This window comes from Prosopis cineraria, unplaced genomic scaffold, assembly GCF_029017545.1.
Source record: "Prosopis cineraria cultivar Desert tree isolate PC_DT_omini unplaced genomic scaffold, ASM2901754v1 PC4, whole genome shotgun sequence".
Lineage (NCBI taxonomy): Eukaryota > Viridiplantae > Streptophyta > Magnoliopsida > Fabales > Fabaceae > Prosopis > Prosopis cineraria.
The window spans coordinates 4,327,409-4,343,288 of NW_026555335.1; the positions used below are offsets into that span (position 1 = coordinate 4,327,409).

Sequence of the window (15,880 nt, forward strand, 5' to 3'; positions counted from 1 at the left end):
ATTTAATTTATATATTGCATTTTTACACTTATTAATCACTTTATATATGTGTATATAATTTATTTTGACAAATTCTTCAAGTATTATTGACGCTAATGAGATAATTATTTAAAAATTTGTTGAGTTTGTTTTTATTGAAGCTAAGGAGATAATTACATGACAAATGTAATGTAGTCTCGAACTTTATTGACTGTTGTTTTTGTTGAAGTTATAAATTTAAATCATTTGGAGTTTGGACTGTAATTGAAATATTTTTTTCTTGTTGTTAGAAATCATTATGGATTTATTATGATTATAAATATTTTTATTATCTTAATTGAGTTTATCAGTAGAAATAAATTATCGCTTATCATAGAAGAAAAGAGAAAAAAAAGGCTAAATGAGTAATGAACTAATAGAACCAGTCTCCTAATCCTATGGATCAAGTCCAATCCTATTAATTTTTGGGTTATTACAAGTTGCCTAATCCAATCTTTTTCATGAAAAAGACCAGACTCCAAGTTAGGCTAAAGTTTAATCCCGTCCAGTGCTTTATGCAGCCTTAGCACCAGGTGTGAAGGCAGAAACATGATGCCGTTTCGCATTAAAAAAGACGACTAAAGGACATTTTTGTTTTTAAATGATACATTCTCTTGTGTCTTTTTTTATAAATCATCTTCTATAAAATTTCTTTTCATCTTTTACATAATTCACTTTCTTTTGATTTTTGTAATTTTTAATATTAATTTCAAAATTACTCTCCAATAAGTTTTTTTAAGTGTAATATATTTTAATTTCTTAAAAAATTATTTTCACATATCAAATCATTTTTTAAAAGTAGGAATAAAATTAAAAATAATTTATATTTAAAATAATTTTATTATTCTAACTGACTTACATTAATTTTGATGAGTTCATAATTGTGGGAGCCCATAGGCAAATAAGACTATTGCCTAAGGCCCCCATAAAAGCCTTGAATACTTCTAATATGTATAAATTAAATATATGGATTTGTACTGTAATAAATGTCAAATGAAAACAAGTAAAGTTTTAATTAATTTACTTATTGAAAACTTTTTTACATTCTCAAAATAATATTCATTTATTGGGTTTGTCTTAACAACCTAATCATTAATTATTATTTATTCTCTTTTTACAATTATCATCGTGTCATGATTATCTTTAACGCTCTCACTTTTCATCTTCACTCTTTGAATTTTTTTCCTTTTCTTATTTCTATTTTATAGCCTAAAGAAAGCATCAGTTATCAGACACCTTTTTTACCACAATTTTTCTTTTTATATTTTGGATTCAACCTAAGCATTGGAGCATGCATCATTGAGCAGGAGCTTTGTATTTTTTTTCCCTGTACTATTCACTATTATGTGTATTTGTTCCTTTTTAATTCAACCTTTCCTTTTTTTTCGGGAATTGAAAGTTTTGAGGGAAATATTAACAGAAGAAATTAATACACCAATTGAAACATAAACTATTTTTTTAGTTACGTTTTCAAATGTATTGCTTATAAAATATTATTGACAATATATATAACAATTACTACTATAGAAAGAAGTTTTTTTTAAAATTAAAGTTGCTCAAATCCTTTTTGAGATCAAGTATTTTACAAGATAGATTGAATGAATTAGCCTTAATATCTAACGGGAGTGAAATGTTAGAATTATTCAATTACAAAACTTTGTTAGTTGATGTTGCAGCTTAAAAGATTGGAAAAATAATATAAGGATTTGATAAATTACTATATGTTTGGCCTTTTTACTCATTTTGCTTTAAGCCTCAAAATCTCTCGAATCAACCTTGGATGAATTCATTAGAAATGATTGATAAAAAGAGCTGAAGCAAAGTAAACGATGACATTATTTACTTGTAAGTAGAGCTAGTAATTCAAGAGGGTTAAGCTTATTCAGACCAAATTCCAGACCAAATTCCGGAGTACGTCGTTTCTCCGTCCGATATTCGATCGACGTGATTCCAAAGCCCACACAAAGCTTATAAAAGGTTTTACTTGTGACCCAAATTTTAGAGAAATCCAACGGTCAGATTAAGATTTGGACACCCGGATGTAAAAGTGCAGCTTTTTGGTAAAAACCATTTTCAAAATTGTCCAAATCTCATCCTAATGGTCACAAACCTGTAGAAACACTTTGGACACGTGAAATAAGATTAAAAACACCTGATAGAACATTCAAATGATGGAAAACCCCCATACATCAAAATTTGACCACCCGGGTGCCATTCCCAAAATGGACCATAAACCCCCGAAATGCACAAATCATACAAGAGTGGTCACAAATCAATCCAAATACCATGTATTTATATAAATACATATGCTAAATATTTTCACTTGGCTCAGAGCTCCTTGTGGGGCCTACGCACCCACTCTCTCTATCCAAACTGTATGTTTTCCTATAGCACACCATTTGCAATGCAACCACTTTGCATTTGCTTATAAAATCACATATATATCAAAATAAAGATCTGCTTGTAATAGAAACTTGGTCTACTAAGTAAATCCATCAAAACCACACACCATAACCAAGTTTCCTAGCCATAAGTCTGCAAACAGACAAAAATTCATACACAAGCACACAATCCACACATATTCACACACACACATAATCATATCCTATAGGCACCCTAATCTTAAATACATTACAATATATTTGCTCAAAAGAAAGGGGTTGCAGTTCTTTACAAATCACAAGCAAACCCCTAGCTTTACTCCTTTCCCCGTCCACCACTGGATCCTTCGCCTGGACCTAGAATATTGAAAAGAAAGGGGTGAGACAACCACAGTCTCAGTAACAGCGAAATTTACATTGATTATTATAAAGTAAGCCATAATCAAATAAACGAATAATAAATTCAACATAGTATATAATTTAACCATTTAAAATGCATGAATGCATGACTTAGGCCGGTATGGCCTTTCATGACCAACAGAATGCCCCCTGGCACTCTTTAACTCGCAGGTAAACCTTATACCTACTTGTACCTTCAAAGGCACAAAACATAATCTAAGGCATGATCTAATCCACCGAACCGCCTATGCCCCTTCGACGTGAATCCTGAGCAGTCAAAGCTAACTCCCTCCCAGAGCCAGCCCGACTTACTCTCCATGTGAGGGCTACCTTGGCCTAGGCACTCAACCTCACACTTCATATGTCGGATTCCCTCCCCCATTGAGAGGTGTCGAACACTCAATACACTAACCACTTTAGTGCACTGAGCCCACAATACGTAAGACAACACTGAGTACTGACAGTGTGCCATAGAATATCAAAAATCCATACCTTCTCATTGGTGAACTCCCACCGAGATCATGCCTTTTACTCTTGTCTACCTTTCCTGAGTATTGACCATTCAACACTCTAAAGTAGTATAATATTTATAAATCTCATTTCCATAAAAACATTGTTATTAAACAATTAGAAAACATATTTGCACTATAATCAAAGTAGTACCCCATAACCCCTTATAAAGCACATTTAATCTTTTAAAACATGTAATGCATGATAACTAGTAATATTTATTCAAAAATAGCTAAAATAAAGTAATAAGAAATATAAATTCCCCTGTTACCTCAACCCTTTGGTACTAAAAGGGTTCCCCTTGTACAAAATAGGGCTCGGCTTGTTCCTTACTTTTCAATAAGTTCCACCAACAATTTTCTACAACATATAAGTGATCCACATCACTTATCATGACAAATAGCATTAATGAAGACTATAACTTATACCACACAACTTAGGTTAATGAGTCATAATCCACCCTAATGGTCCATATATTAAACCAACCATTCACATAGTATCACTTAACCACCAAAACCATTTATTAGCCATCACTAGGCTAATTTTCAATTTATATAATTTTTAATCAATTAAAAACCTTTACTTAGTGCCACCAACTTTCACCATTAGCCCTTATAATGAAAACCAAACCTTAATTTAAATCTTATTGGGCTCAAATAGCAAAATTATAACTAAATCAATAGGCTTAAACCATTGAGGAGCAAAAACTCAATTTCTCAAGGTTTATTTTGTGCCCAAAACACCTCTTTTCATCCAATTATCCAATCAAAATATTAGATCACTATATAGAAACTCAAAACATGCTCCCTAGGATCCAAAGAAACAAAAGCTTACAAGAATAAAGCCTTTAAGATCAAAATCCCAAAATTTCCTCTTTCAAAAATTGAAGAAAATCAAGAGAAAGAGAAGAGGATTGAAGTAGGAAGTTTACCTATCGTGTAGCCGAGCTCGCAACGGTCGCAAAGACTCCTAGATCCGAGCCTAACTCCCTCTCTTTCTCCTTTCTTCTTCCTCTCTCTCTCTCTCTCACTCTCCCGTTTGTGCGTTTCCTTCCCTTGTTCATTTTCTGCGTTTTCTGCATCTGTTTGCTCTTTAAAATGCTGGTCAAAAAGTTTGGGAAAAATTACAAGAAAGGGCCCAACATTTTTTATTATTGCACAAAAGCCCGGGTCAACTTTGGTAATTTTTCCCATAGTTAAAAATCAAATAAAACCAAACTTTTGCTTAGTAAAATTCAAACTCTAGACCTCTATTAAATTATTCTAAATTTTAATTTAATTATAGATATTTTATTTTATTTTTATTTATTTTTTTTAAATAAATTTGAGTCTTAAAATTTTTAGGATGTTACATTTTATTTTTTAAAATAACTATAATAATACACTCAAATATATAGTATTTTAGTATAAAATGACATAAAATTTTAAAAAGTAATTAATATTTATTATATTTTTAAAAAAATTATTTTGTTTATTCGGGTCAAGCACGAACCCAATTGAACTTGACCTAAATTTTTTCAAGCCTATTTGAGCTTACCTGAATAAATTCAAACATTAAAAAATTAATATTTTTTAGATTTAGTTTTAAATTTTTTAGGTGAGTTTGAATTAGCTTGTTGGGCTTGATTTAAATTATCAACTTTACTTGTAAGAAGGAGAGCTGAGAAAAGTGGGCTATGTCATCTCAAATAGACTGGCTTGATGTTTTTGTGTTGGGATGGGATCGTAATTCTCTCATGGCGAGAACACATCCTCGTCCCTCCTACCCTCATAATGTGGAGGATGAGGTTCTCCCATGGTTTGTGCTTAGTAATCCTTTTATTTTACATGCCTCGCCCTGACAGCTCAGAAGAAGACCTTGATGAACTGCGACCTTGGTCACCATTTTTGTTCACGAGTTAAGGAAGCTATAAAGAATGCTTAGCCAGATTATTTTATATATATATTTTACAATATTTTGAGTTCTAATTTTTTAGCACTAACTATATGTTGGTCTTGCGCGTCACATAAAGTTTGAAGTCAATTATACAGTTTATAATTTATAATTAGTGCAATATTTTAAGACTTGTATATTTTGCATTGAACACTAAAGAAATTAAACAATGACATCATTAGTATTAATTTCTAGGGTAAACTACATTCTCGGATTTATTTATAAGCGGCTTTACGTGGGTTGATATTGTATGCATCAGGCATGTAGATAAATAATCCCATAAACTTATGACGAAAATAATGGCGTGCTTGGCATGCGAAAGACCAAACGGTCTTAACTGTTGATTGTTGAATGACCAGGCTCCCACCAAGACGGAACTGTGCCTGAAGTTCTTTACTATAGTTTTCGATGATGCTAAAATGCAATCTAAATATAAATTGAATAGAAAAGACTTATATTGAATAAAAGTAACGCGGGTTATTGCCAGCTATACAAAGCTAAGGGGAAGGCCACGAATTAAATGTATGAAAAAATCATAATAAAATCTCATCCAAATATATCATTAACAATCAAATTTCTTGAAATATTATATATCCTCTAAAATTTTTAGATAACTTTATGACATTAACAGGGTTAAGGATCATTTTTACCTCTAAATTATATGCAAAACGTCACAAATTGTCCTAGATTCAATCATGAGTTACTTTTAACCCTCAACTTTAAAGATTTTCTTTACAATTAACTTGCCGTTTCTCATAATTAGTGCACTCACATTATATTTTTTTAATATTTTTGTTATAAAATATTTGAGTTGAGAGGAAAAATAACTATTTGAATAGAAGTTGAAAGGTAAAAAATGACTCTTAAATTAATAAAAATATTAAAAAAATATTGAGACCCACTAATGACTAATAAATATTAAGTATTTTTAACGTCAGAGTGATAACGGAGGGAATTTTAAAATTGATGGACAAATTAAAATTGACTCATAATTGAATTTAAAGAGTATTTATGACTTTTTATATATAATTAAGAGATGAAAATGATCTTTAAACCTAAACAATAATACATTAAATCTCTTAAATAATTTTGCTTTAGGCTCCAAAATCACTTCACACACGGCTTTCCCTCAATGCAAATAGGTTAATTGATGGAAGGTGAAATGACTTTGGAAGATGCGGCGGAGATTAAGAATAATGATGAGTTCCTAACAAGTATTCTGCTGTTGGACATTTTTATGATGATTGCTCATTACTAGCTCCCCGTGACTCATGGAGATTTTTTTTTAAATAAAGATAAACATAAAAAATAAAAAAATATCTTATAAATAAAAATAAAAATATTTTTCTCTTTATCTTATAAATAAGATTAAAAGAGTAGTATGTTATCTCTACCTCCCCTACTTGTTTTTAACAAGATAATATTACACATGCTCTTAAAACGTTCATGTGATTTGACTTTATTTTCATTTTATATTTAATGAAAAAAATTAATAAATTATTATTAACAAATTTGTCAAGTATTACAATAAAAATTCTAAGATATATTAAATGCGACGTGTTTGATATCTATCATAAAATCATTTATCCAAGAGCTAAAAGGTCATGTTTGATCTCATTATTGTGTTGATATATTTATTTATAATGCTTATCAATTGAAAGAATTAAATAGTAAATTTAATAAGTAAGTAATAACATTTCTTAAATTGAATGAAACTTTAAATTCTAATAAAACATTCAAATCATTCAATGCTTGTGGAGAAGATAAAATTTTTATCAATTTAATGATAATTTTATTGAGTAAGAAATTGCTAAAAAGCTTACACAACATAATAATTAATGATTTTTATTTTAAGAAAAATCAATGAGTAAAACTTAAAAAATGAAATATATATTTATTTTCATTGTATATTTATAAAATTGATATAAATACATATGTTAAAATTTTTTATGTCATGTTAATGAGAGATATATATATATATATATATATATAAAACTTTTCTTTCATTATTATCTCTCCTTTATCATCTCGAACTCCTTTAATAAAATTTTTTAGTTCCACTCTTGTTTAGACCGTGTCCACCTTTTTTTTTTTTTTTTTGTTGTTGTTGTGCCACTTTTAGGCTCTACTCACTTTTAGGTTCAAACATTTCCTAAACAAATTATTGAAATTATATGTATTCGTTTTTTATTTTAAAAACATCAAGGAAAGATTAGTAAATTAGCTTCCCACGTTTTTTCTCTTAAAATGATGAATCCTATATATCATACTCGGATAACACATCAATCCCTAAAATTACATTCATGGGTCCTCATAATTTTGAAAATTAAAAACTCTTGGTTCACAAGGAGTACGGTATAGCTAATTAGGATTGATGTGAATTCTGACAAACAGGTTGACCGATGATTCAGTATAAGTTAGCCCCTCAAATAGAATTGAGCCCATCATACTATCCTCACATAAATTAAATGGGAACTATAATGTCGCTCTAGTGACGGCTGGGCTTCAATTAATTAGTGACAACCAAAAATTGTTGGTTGCACTTAAACTGAATTAACATCATTAGCTTTGAAAGCAAAAGGCACGAGCACGCAAGAAAGCAATCGAGAATGGCAACGTGCTGAAGTAAAACCCAGTGCCGAAATGCTGGTCGGTGGAGTTATTAATATGTGTATACAAACAAGTACGCACAGACATGATGCTCGGAAACTAGTACGGAATCATGAGAAGTGCAAGTCGATGGATAAGATTTACCAGATATTGTTTCTATATGATCCCCAGCAAGTGCGTTCTTGTGTTTGGACTCCCAAGACAATATCAGAAACACGCGGTCCCCAAAGGATCTGCATCAACCTCAGGTACATGTAGGCAGACAGGCATGCACTAATATGCACAAGTCAACATGTAAGTAACAACCAGTGGCAATGCATCTAGCTATTCATTAACTAGAAATAGCTTCCGGCGCCATCTGGCTGTATATATATACATTTTAACGATCGAGGAGTGACCACCATACTTCCCTTATTCTCTCATGGCTAACGAATCACTCTGTTTGGTCTTTCCCACACTAGTTCTGCTCATTCTCTCATCACCATTGTCGTCGGCTTCTTCGTCGGCTTCTTCTTCTGCAGTTACAGTGTCCATTGATGGCCGAGGAGATTACACCACAATCGGCCAAGCCATTGCAGAAGCTCCTTCCAACAGCGACGCAAAATACACCATCCTCGTTCGACCTGGAATCTACGAGGAGCGTCTCCACATTCCCCGCGACAAAACCAACATACTTCTCATCGGCAACGGTCGCCATGATACTGTCATTCTCGGACACCACAATGGTGGCATGCTGTCTCAAACAGCCACAGTAGGTACGTTTAATTACTCAAATAAGGCCATCCATCTATCATCTAGCATCCAATATAATATTACTTGTCTCGAGTTCTTGTCAACTTCTCAGCAATTCAAAGAGCAGGCTTCGTGGGCCAGGGAATAGCCTTTGTCAACTCAGCTGGGCCGAAAGCGGGCCCATGCCTAGCTCTCCTGAACACGGCGGACAGGTCCGTGTTGCACAACTGCTCCATCGAGGGCTTCCAGGACACCTTGTGGGCCTCATCAGGCCGTCAATTTTACCGGGAATGCGACATCTACGGCTCCGTCGACTTCGTCATGGGAAACACCGCCGCCGTCTTCCAGAACTGCGTGCTCTACACCCGCCTCGCCGGCTTCTCCGTCTTCACTGCGCAGTCTCGTGACGACCCCCTGGAACGCACCGGTTTCGTTTTCCAGTACTGTCGTTTCACGGCGTCTACAGAGGACTCCGGGAAGCAGTTATCCGGTGCGGGCAGGGCAATTTTAGGACGGCCGTGGAGGGCGTATTCGAGGGTGGTGATCATGCGGGCGTACATAGATGATATAGTGAGTCCGATGGGGTGGGGAGAGATGGAGGGGACGCCCACCGATAAGGCGAGTTACATAGAGTTCGAGAATGAAGGGTCTCGATCGAGCACACGTGGCAGAGTGAGGTGGGTTGGTGTGGTGGAGGTGCCGGATGCGGATCAGGTGAGGGAATTCACTGTGTCCAGGTTCATAAAAGGTGACGCTTGGATTCCTCAAACTGGGGTTCCATACATTGGAGGATTATAATAATTATTTTTCTTTTTGTTAGATTAATATCTACATTAAACATTTGCTTTGGGTGATCAAGAAGTACGGATTCCGTATTTGAAGGGGAAGCAAATTAAAAAGCAGGAATCTCAAAGTATAATTAACGTAGTGCATCTGGGCGTCTTTTCTCGTAAAATATAATATATCCTTTTCTGCTGTGTGTGCGAAAGGCATTTCTGCATTCATAAAGTTTCGACGAATATATTCCCAGACTACTACTTACTGCGATATTAATACATGTATAATATAGTAATTAACCTGAGATTGTAATCTCATAATTCAGAACAAAATTTTTAAAAAGAGTACAATTAGATTCACCTTTCTATATTTATGTCCTTTTTTCCTAGGGGAGGAGGACCAATCCTTTGATAATTTATCATGGTATAACTTCTGAAGATAATATGAGTTTAGTTTACTTATTTTTTCGATAATGTGACTTAGAAATGCAGCCTAATTATTTAAGTTTAGAGTTAAAAAAGAATTAGTAGGTCAGCCTAAACTATATAAATATACGTACTCCCCTGAACTATAATATAATGCATATTTTAAAAACTTTACTTGATTCAAAATATAGAGTGTTGAATAATTTTTATATTTATTTTTTAAATTATATCTTTACTTCATTTATTACTTTTTTTTTTTAAAATTATGTATTAAAATTTTAATTATTATTATCACGGTTTTTATATATGATATTTAATTAGAGTATAAATAAAATATGTGAACATTTTTTAAAATTTAAGATTTTAAATAATATTATTCAAAAATCATGAATTAATTAAATATAACTTATAATATGAAAGGAGAGTATAAAGAGCGTGACGTTAATTAAGAAGTAACAGGTATATACGTACTATAACATGTGCACATGCATACCTATATGAAACACGTTATATCTTGCAATATAAGGTTAAAGCGATTGAGTGAGTTAATTAAGAATATTAGTTCCAAACTGTTTTCACCAGTAAGCAATTAATCATTACTCATACGGTGCCGAACAGGTTCAAGTTTCACGCAGCCCAGGATTTGTCCATAATTACGTTCAATAATTTCAAGTGGCAGAAGAAAAGAGGAACCTATCCCGTCAAGCTTCTTCAGAAAATATAGTAATTTGTCTTCATTAGCCGTTTCGGGGGCATTAAGATGTGAACGCTGAAATAGTCATGCACTCCTCCGATTTATATATTGATGACTTTTTAAAAGTATAAATATAATATAATTCATTTTATAAATTATTAATTGATAAATTATTTTATTTTAAATTAAAATTTTTAAATTGTCCTTAAAAAGTAAAAGAAAGAAAGACAAGAAAAATAATATTACATTATTCATTTACTTTTTATTTTTTATTTAAAGGTTGTATTTAAAATTTTACTTATTTTTATTCATTATACTTTTGTTATATTGATATTGATAAAAATAATTTATAAATAAATTAGGGTATATTTAGGGATGAGCATTCAGTCGGTTCGGTTTTAAATTTTTTAAAACTGATTGACCGAATTATATAAAAAAAATTTAGATCAAATCTAATTGAAATACATAACTGAATCAAATTAAAATCGAACTGAATTTAATAGTTTGATTCAATCGGTCTATTCGATTCATGGGCTTTTAATTTTTTCCCTTAATGTTTTAGGTTCAACAAAAACATAAAAATCTTATACAATAGTTTATAAAAAAATTAACAAGACTTAGTACTATTACACTAAAAAATAAATTATAAAAATAAAAAGATTAAAACATCACATCACATACACACAAAAAAATATCATTACAAGTAATAGGAAGATGTTTCTTACTTACCTAAATGAGAATTCATTCACATTTTTAAAAATATAAAAAAAAATATAAAAAATTTAATCAGTTCAATTTATTTAATTTTAAAAATTTTAAATCAAATCTAACTGATCAATTAAAATTTTTTAAAAAAATTAAATTAAATAAATCTAGTTAAATAAATAAAATTTAATTTGATTTAATTTTTAGTTTCAAGTTTGTTTCGCTCATTCCAAGTATCGTTTTGTATGACCGTTTTTCCGTGCCGCCGTTGATGTAACGCAAGTGTCGTTTTCGAGTTAATCAGAATAAAGCAAATATAAGGACCAAGCCACCAAGGTAAGGTGGTTGAGTCACATCGAGGAAGAGCGTGGAGTCTTTGGAAAATTCTGGGCCCACTGGAAATTAATCCAACTTCAAATTTTGTTCAAGCTGGGAAGGTAATGTTGTCCTTATTTGTGTAGGTTTTCTCTTACAATGGCATGCGTTCCATCAATAACTGAATGTTCGACGTCCAGCTTATTTGAATTAAATAAAAACCACACCTAGAATTTTAATCCAATATATTCTATATATTTCAACCTAATAGATGTTCTGACTGTTCAGCAAACTACAATGTTCAGAGAACTTGTTTCCCTTTTCCTCAAAGCGTTGTCATCTGCTAAATACACTCAATGATAAGCTCTATGAATGATTGCCATTTTTTTTGAGTTGCTACTTGTTTGAACAATTTTTTTTTTCAAATTCATATTCTATGCAGATGGGATTTTTTTAATTTGATATGTAAAATAAAATGAAAAAAAAACTAGAAAAATGTTTTAAACTATCATTATACTAGTCATTACTTAAAAAAATTAAAATATATAAAATTCAACTATTAAATAACAATCAAAGTAATATAATTAATATTAAACATTTAAAATAATGTTTCTTTCCTTGCATCAAATAAAACAAGCTCTCTAAATTATGCCTGGAAAAGTATAATTTAAATAATTATGGGAGAGTTACATATTCCAATTAGATCCGACAAATGCTTGAACCAATTCAATTACAGTCCTATAAAAAACATCAAAAAATTTAAAAGAGGTACTCAAATTTAATATCTAACCATACCTCAAATAGGTGGTCGATATCTGTGAGTAATAAAAAACATAGCATATATGTATTTAAAAAGTCTAGTTAAATGAATATTTAATATATGAATATATTTATTTATTTATAAATAATCAAGTTCACTTGTATTTCATAGAGGAACAAAATTTATCATGTGATTTTTCTCAAACAAAGATTGGTATGCTAATTTTTAAAATCATGCACGTTTTTAGGTGCACTCTTGTGTGGTCGTTGAGTTTGTCATTTTCATACATCCGGGAGTGTCATATCATGTGGTGGTTACATTAATGATGTTAGCAACTTATAATTAACGCACTCTTAATTAGTCAAGGGGATTGGCATTGTTCGTTGAATAATCACTTTCAAAAGATGCCTTAGCCTTTCAAATGGAACTCTCTCTGTCGCTCTCTAGCACAGCAGTATTAAGTGTGCCCGATAACTTTGAAGTATAATTAATTAGCTAGCCGAGGAATATATAATGTTCCACAAAATATGCAAACAGTGCATAATTATTTTTTTAATAAAAAAGTGCTCCCAAAGTGGATAAAATTTGGTAAAGCTATTTTTAAAGCAATTAAAATTCTTGAGAAATAATATACCAATAGGTGTTAGTTATAGTGAAAAGAGCCATCACCGTTTAAACATAAAATTTCAAGTTTAAGTTCATGTGAATGCAAAAGACGCCGATTAGTTGGTTCAATTGTAGAATTCATCAATTTGTGCGATCTTAAGAAATTCATTTAGCAGGCAATTGGTTCAGTTGAATGTACAACTTGATAAATCAATAAATGTATAATTCATTTATAATTTTTGGGTTTGCTAGGGTATTTTTATAGTTGGCATTCGTGGTTAAGAAATTTGAACATCGTTTGAGGGTTTGTTTTCTTGCCAACGACGCTCTCTATACACACTCTCTAAGAATAAAAAACCCCAAGAATATTTTAATTTATACAACACATACAATCCATTCAAGTTAATTTTGACTTGAATTATACAGCTGAACCAACCGGCTGGGAATGAAAAGAGTGTGAAAAATGAAGTTTGGCTCTCTTGACCATCAACTGCGTACTAACCACTCATCCACGTCTACCTACTAGCTAGCGAGATACATGTAATCAAAAAAGACTCTTAACAATTTTGTCAGAGTGAATTATCTATCTGGTTCCATTTCTCACTGTTTGCAACGTACCAAACAGCCACTTTTCTAAAGTTAGTGGCCAATTAATGCCTCACCATACACCATGACGATAAATCCCAATTCCTTGCACTATCCACCTTCCATGGCTCTCGGGCTACGTTTTTCCTTTCTCAGCTTCATCATTTTGTTTATAGAAAAAGAGCGAATGATGACAAAACTTTAACTCACCATCACTTCCACTTCTCACATTCCATACACACCACGTTCAAAGCCAGAGATCAGACTAGCTAGATATATACGTAGGTGGCCATATAATTAATCAACAACACTTGGATATAGCAAAATCACTGTGGTGATTGATCTCGTCCAATGGCTAGCTTCATGATAACCTCTATCCTGCGTTTGATGTTTTTTGTACAACTTTCTTATTCTTCTTCTTCTTCGTCTCATCATCATGGACGCGTAATAGTGGTGTCAAAGGATGGGGATGGAGATTACGCGAGTATAAGTGAAGCAATAGCACGAGCTCCGAGGCTGAGTGGAAAGAGAATCAGAATAGAGATCAAAGCTGGAATCTACGAGGAATATCTCAGAATCCCCTCCGACAAGACCAACATCGTCCTCGTCGGAAGCGGCACCCAAATTACAAGGATTACTGGCAATCGAACCACAGCCACCGATCAAAGTGCCACACTAGGTATATATATATATATGCACGCGCACACATTTATATGTCTGTAACATAATCTCTATATACATGTTGCCAGCCCTAGCTCTCTGAGGATCGAGATATTTTATAAGTAAAAATGAATTCTACTGTATTGTGAGTTGTAAAGTTTACTCTATTTTAATTTTCATCAGAATGCTAGCACAGTACAGTAGTACCTCTCATATGATTATTAATGGATCGATTTTATTGATCATGCATGTATTGGAAAAAATCGAAGTGCGCTTTTGTCTCCATGCATGCTTGTGCCCCACCATCATAATAATGATCATATATTTCAAAATAAGAACGTGTCAGCGAATAATGAAGCCAGAATTAGGAAATCTATCCTCAGCCTAAGAATTTCATTGTAGAAGTCACTTATATTCAATATTTAATATGATAGGAAAATGGCAATACTCCATATGTTGGAGGTCCTTTAATTATTTACTTATTTGAAAGTTATTGAAATTGTACTGAGTCACTTACACTTGTTCATCCTAAATCCAAATCCGTTAGATTGTTCACTCAAAAGGGAAAAAGCCAAAAAATGATGCTATTAATTAATTACTTGTGCATTTCCTTGAGATTATTTGTTAGCGTTCAAAAGCACTAATAACCTGTGGAAATTTTTTTTTTCCAATAGTTACATTTTAAACTTACACTAGGTAAAATATTAACATGACATTTAGAGAAGCTTCCCTGAATTCTATTTTCATACAATTTGCTGTCCAACAATTTTATTTTCATATTGTTGCTTTCCTCTTTACCAAAATGACCTGATGGAATGCAATCGAATCCTGATGGAATTAACTCGGCCATTTTTACGAACCAAAAAATAACCATTTAAGTAATCGACGTTGTTAACGAAAACTGATCTGATAATCAAGCTTGTTTTGTCAGCGATCTATGGATCAGGGTTCGTGGCCGAACACCTAGGATTTGTGAACACCGCAGGGAGCGATGCCGGCCCCGGAGTGGCCGTATTCAACCAGGCCGATCACAGCGCCTTTTACAGATGCTCCATCGAAGGCTTCCAAGACACCCTGTGGGCCGTCTCTGGCCGCCAATTCTACCGCGATTGCGACATCTACGGCACCGTCGACTTCATCATGGGCGACGCCGCCGCTCTCTTCCAGAACTGCAACCTCTTCGCCAGGCCTAGGGAGTTCGTCACCTTCACCGCCCAGTCTCGCTCCTCCGACAGTGAAGCTACCGGCTTCGTCTTCCAGTCCTGCCATTTCACCATATCCCCGAAGGACGCAGATCAGAAGTCGAGGGTGGTCAGAGCGACGTTAGGGAGGCCGTGGAGGGCGTATTCGAGGGTGGTGATAATGGAATCGTACATCGATTCACTGATTGATCCGAAAGGGTGGGAGATTATGTATGGCACGGCGCGTACGGACAGGTTGAGCTACATAGAGTATAAGAATAAAGGGCCGGGGGCGAGGACTGGTGATAGAGTGAAGTGGCCTGGGGTTAGGGTTGCGGCTGATCCGATGGAAGTTGAAGGGTTCGCTGCTTCTGCGTTTCTGGACGGCAATGCTTGGATTCCTCAACTTCGGATTCCATATCGTCCAGGTCTCTAGCGCCAAGTTGAGTTCGCATATATTTTTATTTTGTTAATTTAATTTCCCGATTATTGCGTTTGTGTGTGTTATGTGTGTTCATTGAGCAAGTGATCGAACAATTAATAAAGTGCATGGATGGATAATTGGAAATCGATTAGATGAATAATGTTCA

The 15,880-nt window shown here is 33.1% G+C and overlaps 2 protein-coding genes across 2 annotated transcripts; both read left to right on the forward strand.

The window, feature by feature from the left end:
* The first annotated feature begins 7,962 nt into the window (after positions 1–7,962).
* On the forward strand, positions 7,963–9,380 carry LOC129308369 (probable pectinesterase 56). The gene is made up of 3 exons (XM_054949450.1): positions 7,963–8,098; positions 8,312–8,605; positions 8,695–9,380. The coding sequence occupies exons 1-3, from the start codon at positions 7,963–7,965 to the stop codon at positions 9,378–9,380; spliced, it is 1,116 nt and encodes a 371-aa protein (XP_054805425.1).
* A 4,420-nt stretch (positions 9,381–13,800) lies between these two features.
* Positions 13,801–15,880, forward strand: LOC129308370 (probable pectinesterase/pectinesterase inhibitor 12). Its single transcript, XM_054949451.1, has 2 exons — positions 13,801–14,128; positions 15,041–15,880. Exons 1-2 carry the CDS (start codon positions 13,801–13,803, stop codon positions 15,724–15,726), a joined length of 1,014 nt encoding a protein of 337 aa, XP_054805426.1. The 3' UTR covers positions 15,727–15,880.

Coding starts and splice junctions, on each gene's coding strand:
- LOC129308369 (XM_054949450.1), top strand. CDS start 7,963: ATGAGAAGTGCAAGTCGATGGATAAGATTTACCAGATATTGTTTCTAT. Junction 8,099..8,311: donor AGGATCTGCATCAACCTCAG/GTACATGTAGGC, acceptor TTCCCACACTAG/TTCTGCTCATTCTCTCATCA. Junction 8,606..8,694: donor GTCTCAAACAGCCACAGTAG/GTACGTTTAATT, acceptor TCAACTTCTCAG/CAATTCAAAGAGCAGGCTTC.
- LOC129308370 (XM_054949451.1), top strand. CDS start 13,801: ATGGCTAGCTTCATGATAACCTCTATCCTGCGTTTGATGTTTTTTGTA. Junction 14,129..15,040: donor CGATCAAAGTGCCACACTAG/GTATATATATAT, acceptor TTGTTTTGTCAG/CGATCTATGGATCAGGGTTC.